The 25,233-nt window shown below is 44.2% G+C and overlaps 1 protein-coding gene across 1 annotated transcript in view; it reads right to left on the reverse strand.

Moving 5' to 3' along the window:
- HIF1A (hypoxia inducible factor 1 subunit alpha) overlaps window positions 1–25,233 on the reverse strand; it is a 1,533,321-nt gene that overhangs the window by 626,550 nt on the left and 881,538 nt on the right. The window contains exon 8 of the mRNA XM_044074492.1: window positions 5,757–5,904. Within this exon, the coding sequence (XP_043930427.1) occupies window positions 5,757–5,904 (148 nt within the window). The remainder of the gene's footprint in view (window positions 1–5,756; window positions 5,905–25,233) is intronic.

The following is a 25,233-nucleotide window of genomic DNA, read 5'->3' on the forward strand; positions in this document are numbered from 1 at the left end:
TCGAACATCTACATTTATGGTAAGTGTACACAACTGTACTATGTTCTTTGTGTTTCACTGTTGCAGTCATTACATTTGGGTAGAATCCCAAAGCTATTGATGGGAGGATGGAACTAAATAGCATTAGCAGCGGCTATAAGACCCTGCAGAACTGCAGTGGCAAAGCTTGCCCTAGATTTGGAGAAGAGAGGCAAATGATAATGCTTTGTGAAGATAAAAACAGAGCTCCAAGTAGCAGCTTCTAGAATGTCTTTGGTTGGAACTCCTCTGAGAAAGGCTGCTGAGGTAGAGGCAGCCCTGGTGGAATGTGGCCTGATTCCCTTAGGCACAGGTTTACCATGGTGCAAGTAGCAGAAACAAATACAGTGGCTTATCCACTTAGAAATAGTCTGCTTTGATATAGCCTTCCCCTCTGATCCTGAAGCAAATGCCACCAGTAGTTGCTCAGACTTTCTTAGAGATTTGGTCCTGTTTAAGTAGAATCTTAGTTGTCTGTGTACGTCCAATGAATGCAGAATGCGCTCCCCCTTGTTCTGCGGATTTGGGTAAAATGTTGGCATGTGAATTGTTTGGTTAAGAGCCACACTGGATACCACCTTAGGCATAAAGGAAGGATTGGTCCTGAGGAACACCCTGTCCGGGTAAAATGTAATAAAAGGCTCCACAGCCATGAGAGCCTGTAGTTCTGAAACCCTTCTTGCTGAAGTGATTGCCAAGAGGAAAGCTGTTTTCCAAGATAAAAATTTTATATCCGCAGTAGCTGCTGGTTCAAAAGGAGGCAGGGTGAGTTTTTCCAGCACAAAATTGAAGACCCATGCAGGAGTTGGTGATCTTCTGGGAGGCCTTAAATTTTTGGCCCCTCTAAGATACTGTTTTAGCAGAGAATGAGAAAAGAGGGGAGGCTCCATGTTGTAATGGCAGAGGCATGGATTGTTATTGAATAAAAAGATAGGCCCTTGTCAAGCATCTCAGTCAAGTATTGTAAAATCTGAGGGATATTTGGTTTTGCTGTGTCCATTCCTTGTGCTTTGTTCCAAGCACAGAATCTCTTCTATTTATCAGCATAAGATTTTCTAGTACTAGGCCTTCTGGCTTCCAAAATGACATCCATCACAGATTTACTGAGAGGTGTTGTTTGAATAATTAAATGATCAGCCATGCTGCAAGGTTCAGAGTTTGGAGCCGAGTGTGCAGAATTTGATTGTTCTGCTGAGACAGTAGATGAGGTATTTGAGGCAAGTACCAAGGAGGGAGTTGAGACATATTCCTTAGAATTAGGTAGCAATGCTGGCGAGGCCAGCCAGGAGCAATCAGGATCATTTTTGTTTTTTTGTCTGACCTTTAGTAAGACCTTGGAAAGAAGAGGCAGAGGGGGAAAGGCATAGACTGATAGGTTTTTCCAACTGAAGGATAGGGCATCCACTTTCCATGCTTGTCTGTGATAAGTCCTTGTGCAGAATTTGTCCAGTTGATAATTTTGGGGAGAGGCAAATAGATCTATGTTTGGGCTCCCCCATTTTTGTGTTACCATTCTGAAGATTTGTGGATCCAGTTTCCACTCGTGCGGGTCCATAATATTTCTGCTTAGGTCGTCTGCCAGAGTACTTTGTTTTCCTGGCAGGAATTGAGCTTTAAGATTTACGTGGTAAGTCAAAGCTGTGTTCCACAATGCCATGGCTAGTCTGCAAAGGGGGTAGGAATATGTACCCCCCTGCTTGTTTATGTACCACATAACCGTGGTGTTGTCTGTCTTTGTCAGTAGTTGTCCTGGATGAAGTCAGTCCTTGAAGGCTGTCAGAGTATTCTGAACAGTTAGCATCTCTTTCTGGTTGATATGTAGATGCATTTATTTTGGGCTCCATATGCCCTGAATGCATCTCCCCGCCAGGTGGGCCTCCCCAAGCATAGTCTGATGTGTCTGTAGTTAGGGTTTGGGTGGCAGAGAGAAGAGTGAATGACAGTCCCTTGTTTTGGTGACATGTCTCTGCCCAGCAAAGAAACTCCTGTTGTAGGCAGGGAATGAGAGGAATCATTGTTTCCAGACTGTGACAATGTTGACTCCATAAACTGTTTAGGTACCATTGAAGTTTCCTCATATGCAGTCTTGCATATGGAATTAGTAGAATGCAGGATGCCATGAACCCCAAAGCCTGCAGAATTCGTCTTGCAGATAACTGGGTTTTTGTTGCCATCTGTTTGAAGTATGTTGTCAGTTGCCTTTGTTTGTCTGGCGTAAGGTAAGCCATCTGGGCAGTTGTAATCCAAGCTTGCACCCAGGAATATAATTATTTGAGAGAGTACCAGTTGGGATTTCTTTTCGTTTATTGTGCACCCTAGGCATGTTAGTAGTCTTTTTACAAACACCAGATGTTGAAGAAGAATGTCCTTGCTCTCTGCTTTAATGAGACAGTCGTCCAGGTAAGAATAAATTTGTATGCTTCTTTGTCTGCAAAATGCAATTACTGGTGCCAGGCACTTTGTAAAGACCATGGACGCAGTAGATAAGCCAAAGGGCAGTGCAGAGAATTGGTAATGCAAAAAACCTGCCTTGAAGCGGCGGTATCTTCTGCACGATTCCCTTATTATGCAGGTATGCCTCTTTTAAGTCTAGAGTCATTAACCAAGCATTCCTGCCCAGCATAGGCAGTAGCTGTTGTAAAGTCAGCATTTTGAATTTTGGAATGTCCAGGAAAGTGTTCAAAATCGATAAGGCCAATATCGGATGCCAGGCATTGTCTTTTCTGGGTACCAGGAAAAGTCTTGAATAAAAACCTTGTCCTTTTTCCTGTTCTGGTTGAATAGCCCCCATATCCATGTGGGACGTAACTTGTTTCTGAGCCTCTGCCCATTGATTTTGTGGCAGATCTGGCCAATTGTTTGGAATTGGCAAAGTATGGAAATGAAATCTGTACCCCTGGGATACTATGTTTAATACCCACTTGTCCTGGGTAATTAACTGCCAATTTTGAGCATGAAGTGCGAATTTTCCCCCCAAGGGGGCTGCCAAAAGATAAGTGCTTGGTGAAGAAAGAGGGAAGTCACTGAGACTGCTTACTGTAGGGTTGTGCTTTGTTTCCTCCAGATTTGGAGGTGGAGGCACCCCATTGCTTTGACCTGCAAGAACCCTGTGATTGGTATCTAGAGCCTTTTGAGCACCTGGATTTGCCTTGAGAGGCTCTGTTGGACACAGGAAAGGACCAATTTTTAGTAGGCCAGTGCCTACTGAACCTGAGTGGCTGCACTTGTAAGAAATATTTTACAGTTTGCATAGAATTAGCTTTGTCTTCCATTTTCTTTAAAACCTCTTCTGCCTTACTACCAAACAGAGTATCACGCTGTAAAGGGGCATCCAGCAATTTAGCTTTAACATGATCGGGCAGATTTTGCTCCTTGAGCCAGGCATGCTTTCTAATCACAGATCCAGTAACTGTGTCCCTGCAAGAGGCCTCCAAGGAATCAAAACCACATTGCAAAGTATGCTTTCCAACCTGTTCTACTGCATGCAATAATTCCTGTAATTCTTTAATTTCCACACAATCAGAAATCAACATAATTTTCTGTTTCAATAAGCCCATAACATGCTGTTGATATTTAAGCATATGAAACTGGCAGTTTAATTGCCAAGGTTGCAGACGTATAAACCTTCGTTCCCCATCTATCCAGTGCCCTGGAAACTCTATCAGAGGGGGTAGGATTTTTGGCTGTAGAGGCCTTTACACCTTTGGGACCCTGTGATATAGTCTCAGGATCAGCAGCAGGATTTTTGAATAGAAATTTGTGGGAGTCAGGAACCCTGTAATATCTGTCTGGCTTACTAGGAGACGGAGGTAAGGAATCAGGAGCCATGCTTGATTCCGAAAACACATCAACAATGTCTAATACAGGAGGCATTGCCAAAGGCCTATGCTGAGGAAGGAGGAAATCCTCAAGCCTCTTTTTTGATTCAGAGAAATCCTGACTCTCCCAATGAAAATGTTCCCAAGTATGCAAAGTTTCTCCAAAAGAATAATCCTCAGGAGGAGATGCAGATGGGATGGATTCCTCTGCATCTGAATCCTCATAGGGTGGAACAGAAAATTCCTGATCAGAAGAAATGGAAACCTGATCTGAAGATTCATAATCAGTGTCATGCCTAGGCTAGGCCTCTTAGCAGGGGGGGGGGGGTTTGGGAACCCCTGATCAAGGTAATTAAGTCCTCAGCCATTTTGATCATCTGTTTTTTAGGCATTGGGGCCTGAGCATGTGGCTCATACGTCGGTTGTTTAGACTTAGAAGATGTTTTTAATCTTGTTTTTGAAGCTGGAGTCGGTTTTATATAAAAATGTTGAGGCCAGAAAACACCCTCAGAAGTTGGTGCCTGCTCAGTGGCTCCGGACCCATCCAAGGGAGAGACATCTGCGGGTTCAATACTCTGAGAATCTCGCGGCATACCGGACTTCGCATGGGTCTCAGTAGAGGCCTGCAACTCAAAAGTAGCGGGTATCAGTGGCTGCGAAAGTGCCTCACCGAGTACCGGCGACTGGCTTAGGAGAAGCTTCGTCGTCGGTTTTAGAGCTCGACGGTCTGTCTCTGACTCTTTCTTTGCGTTTTTTGTGAACTCCGGTAGTCGGATTGCTAACCGACGACATTTCAGGGTAATTAAATCTGGATCCAAAATATTTTGAAGCAAAAATATACCTTCGCTTAATAGTGCGTTGGTTAAATCTAGCACAAAACCGACAGCAAGGCACATTATGATCTGGGCCTAGGCAAGGAATACAGTTACAAATGAAAATCCTTATGAGGTATTTGCTTCCCACAAGTAATGCAATTATTAACTTTTACTGACATTGGTAAGGAGCAAGAAAAAGTTTCCCCAACAGGGTACTTATCTTTAGTTGAAGACTTCGATTCTGAAACTCGAATGCGAAAATTTCAGAAGTCGGCCGACCGGCACTTGCGAACTGCTTCTGCTTTGGACACTGTGCTGCAAGAAAGACTGAATAAAATGGCATCGGCTGCATGTTTTATACCCCTGACGACCTGACGTCATGGAAGAGGAGACAGCAACCGACACAGGACCCAAGACTTTGTTATTCAGGCCGACTGAGGGCAACCTGCCAGCAGATAACCCAAATGTAATGACTGCAACAGTGAAACACGAAGAACATCTCTCACATACTCAAACTGCAGAGTATTCTTTTACTCCAGCCTACAAAATAAAGGCAAAAGATCTTCCACACTACAAGGAAGCCCTAACAAACTTCACAACTAGAAACACAGTGGTCTAAGTCAAGACAATATGCATACTTACCATGAAAATCTTTAAGGTGAACCTGTCTCTTACAGACACACTTATGTCTGATGGCAGCACTCAACCTCTACAACTCTGTGGGACACACACACACACACCCCTATCACAACATGAAGCTTATGCATTATACCAAAAGGACTAGAGAATTAAGGCAGTCTGATAAGATGCATCTCCTTTATGTCAGGGAGGCAGGGTTTATGCATTCTCCAAGTGGCTAGCAAATATGTTACTTTCTGTTATGATACTCATGGTAATGTATCTGAAGAATATATCAAATCGCATTCCACAAGGCCTGGGACTACAATTATTGTTAAACTCGTTAACTTCACAGCAGGGTTAATATAATGTGCACTTCAGAACAGTAGTACAAACTACATTTCTAGATCTGAGTATATGAAAACTGCACAGCAATTAAAAAAAATGTTCAGTTTACATTTTTGAATTTTTTACACAGTATGCTTACCTCAGAACATAATTCACACAGACTATGCACTGTGGCTGGGAATTCTTAGTATTATAAATAACTGTTGCTTGGGTTTCAACCCAAACATAACCACCTTCCTTGGCAAGCATTCTGTACTGTCCAGTGGTGACCTGCCCTTTTGTAAATACTAGAATCGAGAAGGAAAAGGAAAGTTAGTGAACAAAAGACTAATAATGCAGTTTTACATGTTCTACAACAAGCTGCAACTACTTTAATATCTCAAAACTGCCCCACCCACAAACTCCATCCTCTGACAGGCTTGAAATGTCTTACAAATATGGTGCTACCCTGACAAAATTTGTTGGAGCTAGCTGGTGGATGCAACTCAAGCGCCAATGGAGTTTTGTTTAGTGTGTTACACTCCTCATCAGAAAAGGTCAGCTAGCCAATGAACACTTATTCTTACAAGTCTGTTCATTAACTGCTCTTCTGGCACCTGAACTAGTTAAACCCAGGTCTCCAGTGGCATAGATGGATGACCTGCTCTTCCAATGCCAGTCCTATGAACATTTCAGTTGCATGCAAAAGATGTATTTTAAATTCAGTTCTAATTTATCTACTTAAAAATTACCTTCCAGTAAGGTATGTGCTCTTTTCTGCTCACTCTTTAGAGTCTGTACCAACTTTATAACAGTGTACACACTTTTGCCCTTACCATCTAGTCAAACAATAGACTTGGACAGTGCTCATTAAATTATTCTAGTATGATTATATGGTCCTTTCAAAAGCAAATGACATCCAGAGACAACCAGGGATAAAGACAAAATATTCAAAAGCTGGATGAAGGTGTAGTGGTCTGCAGCCAATGCTTAAAAGTCTTAAACACCAAACTACACTAAATGTCTGCCAGTTTATCTAGTACACAGCTATGTTGCTTAGTAGAAATGGTGTCTAAAAGTAGAGTAGTGTAGATGCTTACTATAACTGTAGACGCTTGAGTATAATCAATGTTGCGGTATTCAGTCTTGAAACTTGCTTCAGTGCAGAAGCCACTGTCTGTTCCAAATAACAGAGAAGTCCTCAAGCTTTTGATACCAAAGCATTGTGTTATATAGGGTACATCCACAGGCACCATCTTCAACTCTTTATTGCCCAGGTTCCTGTAGGTCCAATGGTCCTTAGGCAGAGCACAATCCGCGCTACCAACAGCCAGAACCATTTTAAAACAGTTTGGGAGGAATGGGACTGGAGACAATTAAAGAGTGAAACGCCCCAATGTTAGGGTAGAGAAAAAACAAAAAAACAAGAGAAAATGGGAAGGAGGTGGGCAAGGGTAATGAAATACTGATCGACTAATATCTACAATTATGGCACATCATCTACACAACTGTGCTATGCTCATCTTAGTCACTGTTGCAGTATTAGGTCATGCAAATATCCCCAAAGCTTTTCAATGCATAGGTTGGAAGGTTGGAAAGAATTTCTGTCCTGGAACAGCATGTTGTACAAGATGGAAGTGGCAAACCCTGCTGTAGCCTTAGGAATGGCCCCAAGATGTTAGTGCCTGTTCAAGGTGTTTGCAGATGACCACGTTGCTGCTTCTAATATGGTCTGAGTGGGAGCTCCTTTCAAGGAAGCAATGGTCATGTCTCTTGGCCTACTGGAGTGGGTGCTAACCCTTCCAGGGAGCTGCTTACCATGCGGCAGTTAACAAAAAGAGAAGCAGATCCCAATCCAATTGGACATGGTTTTGTTTGCTTACTGGTTTTCCTTGTTTACCTTCTACAAAGGCTATTAAAAAGCTGGTCAGATCTATATGGAATATTTGTTCTGTGGATGAGGAGTCTTAGTTGTTGGCAGACATCCAGAAAATGGGAGTATTCTTTCTCTCTTGTTTTAATGGTTTGGGAAGAACTCAGGGAATGGATAACGTGATTCAAAGAAATCTGATTCCATCTTGGGCAGGATAAAGGGGTTGGTTCTCAGGGTAATTCTGTCCTTATGAAAAAGCAAGAATGACTCTTTGCACATTAAGGCTTGCAGCACAGAGATATTCCTTGCTGAAGTTAGTGTTAACAGCCCAAATGTCTTCCATGAGAAATGTTTAACAGGGTTGAAGCTGCTCTTTCCAAGTGGGCAAAGTAAATTTGTTCGCACAGTTGAGGTCCTAGTAGGGTGCTGGTTACTGTCTGGATGGTCTGAGATGTAAAGTACAGTTGTGTACACTTACCATAAATGTAGATGTTCGAGTGTATTCACTGTTGCAGTCATCACATTTGGGTCATCTGCCTGCAGGTAGCCCTCAGCCGGCCATAATACCAGAGTCTTGGAACTTCTGCATCGGATGCTGTCGCTTCTTCCATGACGTCAGGTCGTCAGGGGTATAAAACATGCAGCCGACACCATTACATCAGTTTTTCTTGCCCCAGATGTCAGGTGCCCCCACAATAGGAAGCAATTATATGGTGTGGAACACCCCCAGCAAAAAGCAAACACACATGGTATAAGACATGCCAAACCAAAAAGGATAGGTGAAAGCAAAGACAATCAGGGGGCTGGAGGAAAGGTAACCAGGACTGCAACAGTAAATACACTAGAACATCTATATTTATGGTAAGTGTACACAACCGTATTATGTTCTTCGTGTTTCACTGTTGCAGTCATCACATTTGGGTTGATTCCCAAAGCTAAGGAAGGGTGGAGGTAGATTAAGAAGCATTAGGGCTGGCAATTAGGCCCTGTAAGACTGCTGTGGCAAATCCAGCTCTGGATTTAGAAAAGATAGGCAAGTGGTAATGCTTGGTGAAAGTATATACAGAGCTCCAGGTTGCAGCCTCCAGGATGTCCCTGGTAGGGACTCCTCTGAGAAATGCACTAGAGGTAGATGCAGCCCTAGTGGAATGTGTTCTTATCCCCTGTGGGGTAGGTTTTCCATGATGCTTGTAGCAGAAATGGATGCAGTGTGCTATCCATTTGGAAATGGTTTGCTTTGAAATGGTCTTCCCCTCTGCCCTTGCAGCAAAGCTGACAAGCAGCTGGTCAGAATTTCTGAGCGGCTTAGTCCTGTGTTTGTGCACATCCAGAGAATTCAGTGTCCTTTCACCTTATTCTGAAGATTAGGGAAAAAAGTAGGCAAATGAATGGACTGGTTTAAAGCCACACTAGACACCACCTTGGGCATAAAAGATGGGTTAGTCCTGAGGGAAACCCTGTCCGCATGGAAGATAAAGGGTTCCACTGCCATAAGGGCCTGCAGTTCAGACACCCTTCTTGCTGAAGTGATGGCTAGAAGTAAAGCTGTTTTCCAAGAGAGGAATTTCAACTCTGCTGTAACAGCCGGTTCAAAGGGGGGAAAGAGTATGTTTTTCCAAAACAAAGTTAGGGTCCCAGGCTGGAGTGGGAGCTTTCCTGGGGGGGGGGGGTCTTAACTTTTTGGCCCCTCTAAGGAACTGTTTCACCAGAAGATGAGAGAAGAGGGGTGGCTCAGTATTATAATGAGCTGAGATGGCTGAGGCATGAATCTTAATTGAAGAGAAGGATAGGCCCTTGTGGAGCATTTCTGTTAAGTAATCTAGTATATTAGGTAAGCTGGGCACCATTGTGCCCATCCCCTGAGACTGGCTCCAGGAACAGTATCTTTTCCACTTTTCTGACTAGGATTTTCTAGTACTAGGCCTCCTTTCCTCAAGAATGACATCCAACACCTGCTTACTGAGGGTTGCTAGAAGTGAGCTCAGGGGATTAGCCACGCTGCAAGGTTCAGGGTTTGAAGCTGAGGGTGCAGAATCTGGCCCGCCTGCTGGGACAGCAGGGAAGGGGTCTGAGGCAGGTGCAATGGTTGTAGCACTGTCAGACTGCACAAAAGAGGGTACCAGTGCTGGCGTGGCCAGTCAGGTGCAATCAGGATTGTCCTTGGCTTGTCCTGTTTGATCTTTAGTAGAACCTTTGAGAGGAGAGGCAGAGGGGGAAAGGCATAGACTGAGAGGCTTTCCCAGGAAAAGGACAGGACATCCACTTTCCAAGCTTGACTGTGGGAAATTCTGGTGCAGTATTTGTTCAATTGATAGTTCTGAGGGGAGGCAAACAGGTCCACCTGCGGTGTCCCCCATCTGTTCCTCAAAAGCTTGAATATTTTGGGTTCCAGTTTCCATTTGTGTGAGTCCATAAGATTTTTGCTTAAGTCGTCTGCCAGTGAATTTAGTTTGCCTGACAGGAATTGAGCTTGCAGGTGCACTTGGTTGCTCAAGGGTGTGTTCCACAGAGCCATAGCTAGTCTGCAGAGTGGGTAGAAATGGGTTCCCCCCTGCTTGTTTATGTATCACATAACTGGTGTTGTCTGTCTTAACCAATAGTTGTCCTGGAAGAATGAGGTCTTTGAAGGCTGTCAGAGCATTCTGTACAGCTAACATTTCTTTTTGATCAATATGCAGGTGCATCTGCTTTGGATTCCATTTGTCCTGAATGCACTGCCCTGCGAGCCTCCCATGCATAGTCTGATGCGTCTGCTGTTAGGGTTTGGGCGGCAGTGTAATGACTGTAGCAGTGTAACACGATGAACATTCATTGTTTCCAGGTCCTGAGAATGTTGACACCATAGACTTTTTAGATACCGTTGAAGTTTCCTTATATGCAGTCTTGCACATGGAATTAACAGAATGCAAGAGGCCATGAACCCCAGAGCTTGCAGATAGCTGGGTTTTTGTGGCCAGTAGGTTGAAGTTGGTTGTCAAATAAATGTGTTTCTCTGGAGTGAGGAATGCCATCTGGGAAGTTGTGTTCAAGCTTGCTCCCAGGAATACAATCTGTTGGCAGGCTACTAGGTGTGATTTCTTTTCGTTGATGGTGTACCCCAGTGAAGTTAGAAGTCTCTTTACAAATGCCAGGTGCTGTAACAGCAAGTCCTGACTTTCTGCCTGAATCAGGCAATCGTCCAGGTATGGGTAAATCTGAATACTTCTTTGCCTGCAAAATGCAATGGTTGGAGCAAGACACTTTGTGAATACCCAGGGCGCAGTAGATAAGCCAAAGGGAAGTGCAGAGAACTGATAGCGCATAGTGCCTGCCCTGAAGCGTAGGCATTTCCTTCAAGATTCCCTTATGGGGATGTGCAGGTAAGCTTCCTTTAAGTCTATGGTTGCCAGCCAGGAATCCTTGGCTAGCATAGGAAGCAGCTGTTGGAGAGTTAGCATTTTGAGTACTTGTTTTTGGGGCTCAGCCCACTGGTTTGGGGGAGGTCTGGCTATCCACTTAGGGATGGGAGTGAGTGGAAGTGGAATCTGTATCCTAGGGAAGCAATGTTTAAAACCCATTTGTCTTGGGTAATGTATTCCCAGTTTTTTTGCATGCAGGGCAAGCTTTCCTTGTAAAGGTGCACGTAGTTGAGCAAGGCTTGGAGGAGTTAAGGATAAGTCATTGTGCAATTTTACCTTGGGGGGGGGGGCTTACTACTCCCTGCTTTGGACGTGGGAGCATCCCACTGCTTAGATCTGTGCATAACCTGATACTGAAGTCCTGGTGACCTGCTGCCCCTGGGTTTGGACTAAGAAGGCCTGGAAGGTACTAGAAAGGACCAGTTCTTTGAAGGCCAATTCCTACTGAGTCTAGGTGGCTGTACTGGTAAGAAATCTTTAACAGCTTGCATAGTTTTAGCTTTTTCCTCCATCCTTTTGAGGACTTCTGCTTTATTGCCAAATAGGCCCTCTTGGTTTAAGGGTGCATCCAGTAATTTTGATTTTACATGATATGGCAAGTTTTGTTCCTTAAGCCAAGCATGCCTTCTAAGTACAGACCCAGTGACAGCAGCTCTGCAAGATGCTTCTAAAGCATCAAAACCAAACTGCAAAGTATGTTTACCAACTTGGTCAGCAAAATGCATTACCTCTTGCAAATCTCTGTGTTCTGCACAGTCAGGAATCAACATCATTTTCTGTTTAATTAGCCCCATAATATGCTGCTGATACTTTAACATATGAAACTTGCAATTTAAAGCCTTAATGGCCAGAGTAGCAGAGGTGTATACTTTCTTACCCCATCTGTCTAAAGTCCTAGAATCCCTGTTAGAAGGGGTAGGAATTTTGGCAGTAGTATCCTTAATGCCTTTTGGTCCTTGGAAAATGGTTTCTAGATCTGCAGTAGGATTCTTGAAAAGGAATTTGAGAGAGTCAGGTACTCTATAGTACTTGTCAGGTTTCCTGGGAGCTGGAGGCAAAGTATCCAGGGTAAGGCTGGATTCGAAGAAAACAACATCTACAATCTCCAGAACAGGAGGGATAGCTAGAGGCCTATGCTGAGGCAGGTTTAAAAATTCCCTGAGACTCTTTTTGGACTGAGAATAGTCCTGGCTTTCCCAGACGAAATGCTCCCTAAGGGTATGCAAGGTTTCACCAAAAGAAAAATCTTCTGGAGGGGAAGCAGAGGAAATGGAATCCTCTGCATCTGAATCCTCATAGGTAGATAAGGGTATGTCCTAGTAGTCAGAAGGAACAGAGATATCAGATTCCTGATCAGAAGGAAAATCAGTTCTAGGTCTCTTGGGGAAGGCTGGCTTCCCCTAATTAAGGTAACAAGGTCTTTAGCCATTCTAATCATTTGTTTTTGAGGCATGTGGGCCTGAGAATGCACTTTGGTCGTCTGTTTCCTAGGCGTAGTGCGAACTTTAGGCTTGAGGAATTCAGTATTTTTGGCTTGAAACAAAGTCGTCGGTTTAATATAAAAATCCATAGGCCTGAATACACCCTCAGAAGCCGGTGCCTGCACAGCGGCTCCAGACCCATCCAAGGTAGAGACATCCGCAGGTTCCATAGTCGAAGAAGCATCATACCGGACTCCGAATGGGTCTCAGTAGAGGCCTGCGAATCTGTAGAAGCGGGTATCAGGGGCTGTGAAAGCGCGTCACCGAGTACCAGTGGACTGGCAGCTAGCTTAACGGAAGCGTTGGCGGCAGTTCTGGACCTATGTGGTCTGTCTCTGTCTTTATCCTTACGTTCTTTCGGAAGATCGGTAGTCGGATGGCTTAACGAAGCCATTTTGGAGTACGGAGATGGAGAGCGAAAGTATTTAGCTACAAAAATAGCCCGACGACGAATAGTTCAGGTGTTGAACAAGGTACAAAACCGACAGCGAGGGATGTCATGGTCTGGGCCTAAACAGGTGACGCAGTAAGAATGAAAATGTCTGAGGTATTTGGAATATACTAATGACTGGGTATCTTGTGACATATATTGGTTAGTCGATTGTAGGACAAGCTCGATCTGAGATAATTTAGTAAAGGAGAGTATTATGGGTAAGGAGAAGAGCTCAGGCTGCATAGCCTAATTCTGATGAAGTGGCCGAAGTTGGATCCGCTTTCCACAGGCAAGACAATTATTAATTTTTTTCTGACATTGGTTAGAGTGAGAAAAGATCCCCAACGGGGTACTTATCTTTTAGAAGACTTCAGGATTGAAACTCGAAAACGAAAATTTCAGGAGTCGGTCGACCGGCACTTGCGAACTGCTTCTGCTTCTGGCACCACACAGCAAGAAAGGCTGATGTAATGGCATCGGCTGCATGTTTTATACCCCTGACGACCTGACGTCATGGAATAAACAACAGCATCCAACGCAGAAATCCCAAGACTCTGGTATTCAGGCCGGCTAAGGGCTACCTGCAGGCAGATAACCCAAATGTGATGACTGCAACAATGAAATACAAAGAACATCCTCCCCACTTTGAATTGTTTCATGTGGGGGTGAGCATACACTGGAAAGAGCATGAGCATGTATGCAGAATTAGCAAAAGTGCAGGCATTAACCCTAGATTAGGGCAATACTTGTTTGTAAAGGAGGGAGAGGTATTCTAGGACCTGTTGCACAGGTGACTTGAGTGGATGTAATGCCACTAGCCTTTCACCAAACACAGAACTTTTTCTACTTTGCCATATATGACTTTCTGTTACTTGGTTGTCTAGCCTCTTTTGAGACAGATAGGACAATCCTGACAAAAGGACTGTCAGAACAGAATCAGTAGCCAATTATCCAAGCCGTTAACTTGAAGGTTTTCAGATCAGACTGGATGACAGTCCCCTTGTTCTGGGTTAGCAAGTCCATGAAGGATGGTAGAGGTAAGGCTCTTCCTTTGATGAATGTTGGGAGGAGAGGAAACCAGTGCTGCCTGGGCCAGTAAGGAGTTATCAGAATAATTTTCGACCTGTATGATCCAACATTTTGTACTACTCTGGAGATGAGGGGTATTGGTGGAAAGGAAGAGAGAAAGAGGTATGTCCACTTGATGAAGCAAGGGTCAGCTGTCCACATCCCTCTCTGAGGGGTACTTGAGCAGAGGTTGCTGAATTGCCTGTCTTCTGGGGAAGCAAAAAGGTCCATTTCTGTCATACCTACGATGTATGTGAGATCTAGGAAAAATCAAAACTATGTACTCACCATAAGTATGGATCTGTGTTGTCTGTTTTCATCCTTCTTCAACTAATGTGTCCCGGATCCAACTTCGGCCACTTCATCAGAATTAGGCTATGCAGCCTGAGCTCTTCTCCTTACCCATAATCCTCTCCTTTACTAAATTACCTCAGATTGAACTTGTCCTACAGTCGGCTAACCAATATATGTCACAAGATACCCAGTCATTAGTATATTCCAAATCAAGTTGAATATCAACTACAGCAGAAAGAAAAGGAAGGAGAAGACTGGAGCTCAACCAGCAAAGCTGACAGGAAATACCCTTCAGGACATACTAGAAGTTCACATGACAGGATCTTATAAAACAGGAAGGGGGATGGAGAGCGGGAGATTGAGGAAGGACAAAAACAGACAACACAGATGCATAGTTTTGGTGAGTACATAACTTTTATATCTGATGATTTCTTTTTAATCTACTCCTTAAATAGTGGGACAGAGTCCCCAGCTAAAGAAACCCTGGGTGGTCCTCCTGGAAGGATATTCTGGAATACAGTGGAACTAAATGCTGCCCTATTCTTAGAGATGTTGTGCAATCTATAATGAGTTATACAAAGGTATGAAAACTGTCCTGTGTGGTAGCTGCACAAATGTCATTTACAGAAGCTCTGGACCAAAAGGAAGTTGATGTGACATAGATCTGGTGGAATGAGCCTTGGGCAGTTTGGGTAATGTCAATCCTTTATTCTTATAGACAAAAGAAATGCAATCAGTGAGCCATGTAGCTAAGGTTACTTTGGATACTGCTCTGCCCAATTTAGCTTTGGAAAAAAAAACAAACAACTGGTCTGATTTTCGGAAATCTCGGATTCTGTGAATAAAGAACGCAAGCTGTCTACGAACATCCAACAGATGTAGTATGTATTCTCCCATGTTGGAAAAACGCAGAAAACAGGTAAATTAATGGATTGGTTAACAGTTGTCTCTGATGCCACGTTGAGTAGAAAAGAAGGGTTAGTCTGAAGTGAAACCCTTATGAAAAATAGTGGCTGGGAAGACAGAGCCTGGAGTTCTGACACTCATCTAGCACATGTAATGGTGACCAGGAAAAGAGTTATTCATGATAAGAACTTTACGCCTATTGAAAGCTCAAAGGGAGATGGAGTCAAAGCTTGAAGTAGTATTGTTAAATCCCATGGAGAAGTGGGAAAAAAGAAAAGTCATAAATCTCAGAGGGACCAAAGAAGAATGGTTTTCGCCCAAGTGAAAATTAGAAGAAATGGCAGCAAGTTGGACCTTAACTGTCAAGTAACTTGCTCTGTCATATAAAATGGAAGCAAGGAAGTCAAGAACAGCTGGGATAGGTGCTGAAAAGGGGTCTAATAGTCTCTAATGAGCCCAAGTAGAAAACCTTTTCCATTTGCTCTTATAAATCTTTCTGGTAGAAGCCTTCTGGGATGATGTAAGGATGTGACAAACTTGAAGAAAGCCTGGAGTTTCTAGCCATCACTGGAAGTGGAAAAAAACATACTGTCAGTTTGAGGATTCAAAAATCTGGGTGAGGTATCCTGGATGGGTGAGATAGAAGGCCCTGAGAAGAATCCAACACCCAGGGAGGGTGAACTAGTTGAGTTCTCAAGATGGGGAACCACACTTGTCAAGGCCAGAGTAGCGCAATGAGCACTATCTTGCCCTTCCACTGAAATGCTTCCTGGAGAAACTTGACAATGAGAGGGGTAGACTGAAAGGCATGTAGAAGGACCAGGGGTCCAATCGTAAATCAGAGTACCTCCCGGTGACTCCTCCTGTGGAAGGATCAGGGCAAAGTACCTGCTGCACTTGGAATTGAGAGGAAGAAGCAGAGAGATCACAGAACAGTTGGTCCCACTGGTGAAATATAATTTCTACCACTAACTGATTCAGCGACCACTCATGAGGAAGTAAAATGGACCTGGCTCAGTTTGCTGCTAGAAAGTTGGCCTTTCTCAGAATATGCACTGCAAACAGAAAGCTGCCAGAAGAGATTGTCCACTGGCACACACTCATTATTTCTCAAAATGTTGCTGTACCAAACCACTGATGTTGTCCATCTGAACAGCAACTATCCCTAGACGGAAAACATCTTGAAATGTCTGCAACACTAATAGGGCTATTCTTATTTCTAGGATACTAATGTGAAGCTTGATCTCCGAGATCACATGTCCTGAAGAGTCTTTCCCAAGTAGTACCCACCCCCAGTTGGGAGGCATCAGTTGTCACTGTGGCCTTTGTTTTAAGAAGAATACCAAGGTGGTACAAAGAAAATTTCTGTGAGAATCCACCAGGATGTGGGTTGTTTGCAAATATTTGTAATTCAAACAGGCACAGTCAAAGGGTGATGCCTTATTAAACATTGTACCGCAAGGGTCCACTGTAGTACCACTATATAAAATCTTGTTAAAGGTGCCAGAACTATAGAAGTTGCCACTGATCTGCGAGAAACTGTAACACCAGCCTGGTTGCAGGGGAAGAAAGAGAAATGTACAATACTTGGTTCTGTAGACTGCAGTCTGTATCACTGCATCCAGAGGAGCATCAATGAATTCTGGGGCTTGAGTAGGGGAGATCTGAGCTGAGACTTAACACAGTTCACTGTGATGGCCAGCTGAAGACACAGATGGAGCAAGTATTCCCTAGCCTGAATCAGTACAGGTTTAGTGGAAGCAGAAAGAAGACAGTCAGCTAGGTAAGGAAAAGCACAATCTGTGCAATCTCAACTACGCTGTGACCACTGCTATGCACTTGGTGAACACCATGGGGGCTATGGTGAGACCAAAGGGCAGGGCTCTGAACTGATAGCGACTGGCTCCCAGCTAGAAGCATAGGTACCTCTTGGAGCATCTGTGTATCTTGATATGATACTACACATCATGGATATCTATGGAGACATGTTATCATCCTTCCACAACAGTGGCAGAATGGACTGAACCGTGACCATCCAAAACTTTGAGTGTTTCACGAACTGATTCAGATTGCTGAGATCCAAAATTAGTCTTGGGTCCCCAGCCTTTTTTGGTACAAAAAACTCAAATAGGCTCCGGATCCTTGTAGGTCTGGGAAGACCACTTGGATGACCCTTTTTCTCAGCTGCTTTTCTATTTCTATGGGTGCTGCTTTCCTCTGACGGGGTGGAACATTGGGAATTCTTTTGTTCTGTTGGGGAGGTAAAAGGAAAACTGGTATGCAAGAACCTCTGAATATTATTCTGTACACCCAAATATCTTTCGTAATGGCTGATGAAGCTTCTGAGTGCAGAGATAACCCCCCTCCTGACTGAATCCAGAGTGCATCAGGTGGACAATGCCTCAGGGGTACTGAAAACCCATCTCAGAAAAAAAAAAAAAGAAAAAAAAGAGTTATGTACTCACCATAACATTCCATGTGTGTTGTCCATCTTCTCCTTCATTCTTACTAGGTTGGGATCGGATCCGATTCAGCCTTTATATTCAAGCTCGAGATCTCCTGCCAGCTCATGGCTAAGCTCTATCCCAGCATGCACCAGACACCTCCCCAGATCTTGTTTGCTCCTATAATAATGGCATGAAGGCTTTGCTTAGATAAAGAAGATTAAGGAAATCCAATTATACAGACTTGGTCTTTCAGGAGTAAAAATGGTCAGGAGAAGGAGGGTGGGATGTAAGAATGAAGACGAAGATGGACAACACACATGGAACATTATGGTGAGTACATAACTTCTTTATGTGATGTTGTCCTATCTCGCCTTAATTTTTACTAGGTTGGGACAGCGTCCCTAGCACCATTTTTCTTAGGTGGCTCAAGGTATTCCTTAGAATCATGGAACCATAGGAGGCCCTGTTCCTGGAGGCCAAATCAACTTTGTAATGAGTGATAAAGGTATGTGGTTTTGACCATGTTTCTGTAGCACAAATGGTATCACTTGCTAATTTAGCCACAAATGCAGGAGAGGTTGCAATGGCTCTCTTGTCAAGTAAGCTTTAACTCTTCTGGGGAGATCTCTATTTTGAGACTTGTAGATAAAATTTATGCAATCTGAAAGACATTTTGAAAGTGTTACCTTAGAGATCAGGGTACCTTTCTTTGAGTCTGAAAAGGAGATAAATAGTTGATCAGATTTTCTTTACAATCCAGTTCTGTGCAAGTAAAAATGTAACTGTCTATGCACATCCAGTTAGTGTAACGTGTATTCTGCCTTGTTTTCATAATTTGGGAAGAAGACTTGCAGCTCTATAGTTTGGTTCAAATTTGACTCTGAACATACTTTGGGCAAAAAGGAAGGGTTTGTTCGTAAGGACACCCTGTCCCTATGGAAAAGCACATATGGGGGCTTTACAGACAAGGCTTGGTAGCAGAGGTGATTGCTATCAGGAGAATAGTTTTCCATGTCAAAAACTTGAGTTCGCAAGATGATGCTGCTGCCTCAAAAAGGGAAATATTACATGAGACAGGATGAAATTTAAGCCCTATGGTGCTGAAGGGTCTCTGATATGGTCTTAACAATAAAGTACCTTTAAGAAATGCTTTGCATAGTCTATGAGACATAATACTGAGGTCAGATTCACCTAGATGAAAATTGGATATTGCTGCTAGCTGAACTCTAATGGTAGCTGCAGTGGCATCTTCACTGAATAGCTTTGCTAGGACTTCTAGAATGAACTGAATGGGACAGAAAAAGGGTTAATGTGATTATGAGAAGCCCATAAAGAGAATCTTTTCCATTTGCTTCTATATATCTTTTTCATTGAAGCTTTATGAGAAGAAAACTGATGGAGAGGTTAGGAAACCTGGCATTTGTTGGAATCAGAGCAGCCAAGCTGCAATTTGAGGGTCTGAAGGGATGGGTGGAGCGTTCCTGATGCAGGAGTCAAAAGGTCTGGAACCAGGTCCAGAATCCAAGGCTCCTCCCGAAGATGAGACCAAAGGAAGGAGAACCAGATTAGACAAGAACAGTATGGAGCAATAAGTATCAAGTCCCTTCTGAAGCAATTGGCTTTCTGAAGTACTGTGTGTATTACTGGAAAGGGGAGAAAAGCACAGAGGAGACCCGAGGGCCAATCGTGAAGTGCATTCCATGGTGACTCTCCCAATGGGGGGAGGGATAAGGGCAAACTAGCTGCTGCATTTAGCATTCATGTCTGTCGGAAAAAGGTTGCAGCAGGGCTGGCCCCATTTGCGGAAAATCTTTTCCGCTACTTCCTGTTTTAGGGACCACTCGAGAGGCATCAGAATTGCTCTGATGAGTCTGTCTGCTATCATGCCGGATTTCCCTGGGATGCGCGTTGCTATCAGAAAACGGGAGGAGGTCGCCTACTGCCATACTCTCAGGGCCTCTTGACAAAGGGGATAAGATCTGGTTCCTCCTTGTTTATGTACCACACAACTGACATGTTGTCTGTCTGTACTGCAATAGTTCCCAGAGGAAGAGAGTCATGGAATGCTTGCAACGCTAGAAACACCGCTCACATCTCTAGGACACTGATATGCAACTGGGCCTCATGATCCTGCCAGATGCCATGGACTGTCTTTCCCAGATAATGCCCCTCCTCCACCCTGACAGGTGTCTGTGGTCACGTGGTTGGGGAAGTACATATGGTCGACATAGAATCACTTGACTAGAGTAATGCCACCAACGAAGGTCCTTCTTGCAAGTTTCTATTACCTTGTGAGACATTGGCAGCTCTTGCATCGACCACTGAGTGGACAGCAGACACTGGAGAATTCTCATGTGCAGATGTGCTAAGGGGATCAGAATTATTGCTGCTGCCATGACTTCCAGGACTTTTATATCCTTGTTTGAACTTGTTTCTTTGTTAGAAAATATGACACCTTGCATCTTACAACTTGAATTCTTTCTGGAGGGAGTCTGGCAGTCATACTTGTCGAGTTTAATTCTTCTTCTATGAATACCACATGCTGAGAAGGTAGTAAGGCAGATTTCTCATAATTTATTGTAATTTCTAGGTGAGAGCAGAGTTGTAAGATAGTGTCTCTTGTTTTTATTAGTAGATGCTTGGTGGTGGTAGTTAGGAGACAGCCATCTAAGTATGGAAACACCTGGAATCCTTGATGTCTGTGGGCTGTAGTAAGGCCAAACGGCAGAGCTCGAAATTGGTAGTGACTGGTTCCCAGCCGAAAGCACAAGTGTCCCCTGGATCACCTGTCCATTTTTATGTGGCAATACTCATCCTGGAGATCTATACACCACATCCAATCGTCTTGTCCCAGAAAAGGGAGTATTGACTGCAGTGTTAACATGTGGAACTTGGACTTTATTACTGATTTGTTTAAATGGCTGAGATCCAGAATTGGTGTCAAGTCCCGTTTTCTTTGGAACTAAAAAGAATCCTGAGTAAGTTCTGGATCCTATTTGGTCTGCGGGGACTGTTTGGATGACTCTCTTGTCTAGCAACTTTTGAATTTTTAAAGTTGCTTGTTGCCTTTGACTGGGTGGAATGTCTGGAAACTTTTTTATGTTTGTAACAGGAAACGAAAAAGGTATGATATAACCTCTGGATGTGATGCTTTGTACCCATTTGTCTTTTGTTATTTGTTGCCAGGTTTCTGGATACAAAGATAAGCGGCCCCAGACTACCTTCAGAGTAGATGGACAGGCCTCCATTTAGGAGCGCTGAAAGGGCTTACCAAAGAAAGAATCTCTGACTCCCTGATTCTGCGGACCCCCTCTGCTGTGTGGTCAGTGCCTTCCATTATTACTTCCTCGTCTGACCCTGGGAGAAGACTCGCCACGTGTGTCTTGAAAAGATCTCTGAGATTTTTGGAACCACATTTTGTAAGTTCCTTTCTGACCTTTGGGATAAGGTCTGGTAGGCATGGAAAAACAGACTCCTACGGCAGACAGAGTCTTTTCTTCCTGCTCACACCTGGTTAGTGTGTCCTTGATTTTGGTCCAAAACAGGGACATGCCATCGAAAGGGGCATTCACAAAGGAAGAATTAAAGGGCTCCGCAAAGTCGCACAAGTGACTACAAGAATGTCTCCTTAGGAAAATTCCAAAACCAGCTGCTCTACTTGCTCCATCTTCCATATAAGAGATAATCTCATGAAGGCGTTGACAACTGAGCTTAAGGAAGAGAGCTGAGAGGACACTTTGTCTGAAACCCCTGCAGCTACGAAACCTTGGAGAATATCTTCTAACTCTTTCAGGAGGTCTCTCTGCAACCTAGTAAAATGAGTAAGGTAATTCAGCGAGCTGAGGAAAAAAGTCGCTGAAGAAAAATGCGCTTTCCATGCATGTCCACTGTCCGAGACTCCTTGTTCGATGGATGGACAGATGATGATGTCTCAGAAAGTTTTCTTGGTGGTTGCCACCACAACCACAGCATCTACTGGGACATCCTTGGTTAGAAAGGTATTGTCGGACAGGGATGTAATAAATTTGTTTGGCCTCCTAGGAACAGGTTCCACTGAATCTGGAGACTCCCACACCTTCTGAAAAACTAGATTCATGAGTTCATCGAAAGGTGTAGACACCCAAGAGGAGGAAGGGTGAGATCAGAAGGCCTTCAGGTATACGGACTCCTCTGTTGAAGGGTTGGGCGACTTCCAGCCACCTCTCTGCTTTAGCATTTCCAAGATGTCTCCAAAGAAGACATCATCAGGAGGTGACTATGGGGACACTTCAGCTTCATCAAAGTCCGTATCAGAAGTGATGACTCCTCTGGGGAGTTTAAATACTTCCTCTTGCATAATCTCTTCCTAGGGACCTCCTCAGAGGGGTACTCTGGAGAGGTTAAGGAAGAGTGAGGGGTGCCCTGTGGGGCATCCTGAGGCCTAGGATGTCTACGTTCCTGTGGATGCAAAGGCATACAGGCAGACACCGGTGCTTTTGAGGGTAGAACATCCGGAGATGACAATGGAGCTGTCTGTGGATACAGCACTCTCCTCATCACCTCAAAAGACCCCCATCCCTGATCCATGGATATCCCTGGATCCAAGGAAGTTGAAGGAACCCCCAGAATTAAAGACGATGGGCCCGAGGTCGAGATAGGAGGCAAGCTCACCCAAGCAGATGCCCCAAGAGGCAAGCTGGAAACTGACAACTGTCTGATCAAACTCGCCTCCCGAACCTAACTGGAGAGCATCGGCTCTTAGACTCCTAGAACTCCAATGGAGCTGAGGATGTTGGAGCAATGGTTGGATCCGAAAATTCCGTAGTAGGTCTCAGATCAGAGGCCAGAATGGGGCTATTAGTATTATGGTCCTGTCCAGACGTTTGGCTTTTTGCAAAAACCTGGGAATTAGTGGAACAGGAGAAAAAGTGTAAAGGAGACCCGGGGACCAATCGTATACCAGTGCATCCCTGGGGATACCCCCTGGAGGGGGTAACAGGGCAAAGTAGCTTCTGCATTTGGCATTCAATGGGGATGCAAACAGGTCGCAGCAAGGCTGGCCCCATCTGCGAAAGATCTCTTCCGCCACTTGAGGTTTGAGGGACCACTCGTGAGGGAAAGTACAGTTTTGTACCTACCATAAATGTAGATGTTCGAGTGCTAATACAGCTGCAGTCATAACAGATGGGTTTTCCTGCCGTCAGGTGGGTCCTCGGTCGGCCGAATTCCAAAGTCTAGGCCCGGCGTCGGATGGCGTCGCTTCTTCCCTGACGTCAGTGCGACAGGGGTATAAAAGAACCAGCCGATGCCATTTTCTTCAGTTTTTCTTGCCCCAGATGTCAGGTGCCCCCAGAAGGAAGGCAATACATAAATTTATGTAATAATGCAGTATAATCAAAAAACAGTAGTTGCAAGCAAATACACCATAAATGAATACCCCAAACAGGTTGTATAAGGAGGTGTTAGCCATTAGGCCTGTCCCAGAGGGGAAGGAGGGAGGGAAACCTGGACTGCAGCTGTATTAGCACTCGGACATCTACATTTATGGTAGGTACAAAACTGTACTATGTTCATCGTGCATACAGCTGCAGTCATAACAGATGGGTAGAATACAAAAGCTAAAAAAGGGGTGGTAGGCACTAGGTGGAACTAGGAGGAGCCAGGATGCCCTGCAAGACTGCAGTGGCAAAGCCTGCTCTAGATTTGGAGTATAATGGTAGGTGATAGTGCTTGGAGAAAGTATGTACAGAACTCCAAGTGGCAGCTCCCAAAATATCTTTGGTAGGAACCCCCCTGAGGACAGCTGCAGAGGTAGCTGTGGCCCTTGTGGAGTGAGATCTGATACCTGCAGGTACAGTTTTACCATGAAAAGAGTAACAAAAGCGTATGCAGTGGGCTATCCATTTTGAGATTGTCTGTTTGGAAATAGGCTTCCCTTGAGCTCCTGTAGCATAGGACACAAAGAGTTGCTCTGATTTTCTGAAAGGCTTTGTTCTGTCCAAATAATAACGTAGCTGTCTGTGAATGTCCAAGGAATGTAGTAGTCTCTCTCCTTTGTTTTGAGGATTGGGGTAAAAGGTAGGTAAGTGGATAGCCTGATTCAGGGCTACCCTGGATACTACCTTTGGCATAAAGGAAGGATTGGTTCGTAAGGAAACTCTGTCCTGATGGAAAATGATGAAAGGCTGCACAGCCATGAGGGCTTGTAGTTCCGAAACCCTGCGAGCTGAGGTGATAGCCAGCAGGAAGGCTGTTTTCCAGGACAAATATTGCAGTTCTGTTGAAGCAGCTGGCTCAAAAGGAGGCAAAGTCAGTTTTTCTAGAATGAAATTGAGGTCCCAAGCAGGTACTGGTTGTTTCCTTGGGGGTTTTATATTCTTAGCCCCTCTGAGGAACTGTCTTAAGAGGGGGTGAGAGAATAAAGGAGGATCAGTGTTGTATTCTGCAGAAATGGCTGAGGCATGGATTTTGATGGAGGAGAATGAAAGTCCTCTGCTTAGCATCTCAGCTAGGTACTGTAATATTTGAGGTAAATTCAGTATTCCAGGATTCTGACCCTTTTTCTCATTCCAGGCACAAAACCGTTTCCATTTTGCAGAGTAGGCTTTTCTAGTAAAAGGTCTTCTTGCCTCCAAAATGACATCCTGCACCTGCTTGGAGAGTAGGGCCTGTTGTGTTTTTAAGGAATCTTCCATGCGTCTAGATTGAGTGTTTTCAGCTGACTGTGAAGAGTTTTGAAGTTGTGCTGAGTCAGTAGAAGAGGCATTAGAGGCAGGATCCATGGTGGGGAATGCGTCAGGCTCCTCAGGAGTGGGTACCAGTGTTGTCTTGGCCAGTCTGGAGCAATGAGAATCATCTTTGGTCTGTCTGCTCTGGTTTTTAATAGAACTTTGGGCAGCAGAGAAAGAGGTGGAAAGGCATAAACTGTCATTGTTGTCCAACTGAAAGAGAGTGCGTACACTTTCCAGGCCTGTGGATGAAAGGTCCTTGAGCAGAATTTTGCCAATTGGTGATTTCTGTGGGAGGCAAAGAGATCTATGCCTGGCCTTCCCCGTGCTTGACTTATCTTTGAAAAAACTTGAGGATGCAACTTCCATTCGTGTGGATCTGTCATATTTCTGCTTAGGTTGTCTGCCAGTGTGTTTTCCTTGCCTGGCAGGAACTGTGCTTGAAGCTCGATTTGTAATTCCAGAGCCATGTTCCAAAGAGACATGGCTAGCCTGCATAGGGGGTATGAATGGGTTCCTCCCTGTTTGTTTATGTACCACATTACTGTGGTGTTGTCTGTCCTTATCAATAGCTGGCCTGGATGCAGTAGGTCTTTGAAAGCTATAATAGCATTTATTATTGCTAGCATTTCCTTTTGATTGATGTGTAGGTGCTTTTCTTTTTGGGACCATTTGCCCTGAATGCACCGATCTGTCATGTGCGCCCCCCCCCCCCAGGCGTAATCCAATGCGTCTGTTGTGATGACTTGATTTGCTTGAGGCTTGCAGAATGGGAGACCTGTGTTTCTTTGGCATGCTTGAGCCCGTCACAGAAATTCCTTTTAAAGACATGGAATCAGTGGTATTATTGTTTCCAAACTGTGGCTGTGTTGAGACCATAGGTTTTTTTAGGTACCATTGAAGTTTCCTCATATGCAGCTTTGCACATGGGATTAGTAGGATGCAAGATGCCATGAATGCAGGATTTTCCTTGCAGTCAGCCTGGTGAAAGTTGCCAGTTTTCTGAAGTATTGAGTTAGTTGCCCTTGTT

Source organism: Protopterus annectens, chromosome 6.part0, assembly GCF_019279795.1.
Source record: "Protopterus annectens isolate FY-2018-M chromosome 6.part0, PAN1.0, whole genome shotgun sequence".
Classification (NCBI taxonomy): Eukaryota; Metazoa; Chordata; order Ceratodontiformes; family Protopteridae; genus Protopterus; species Protopterus annectens.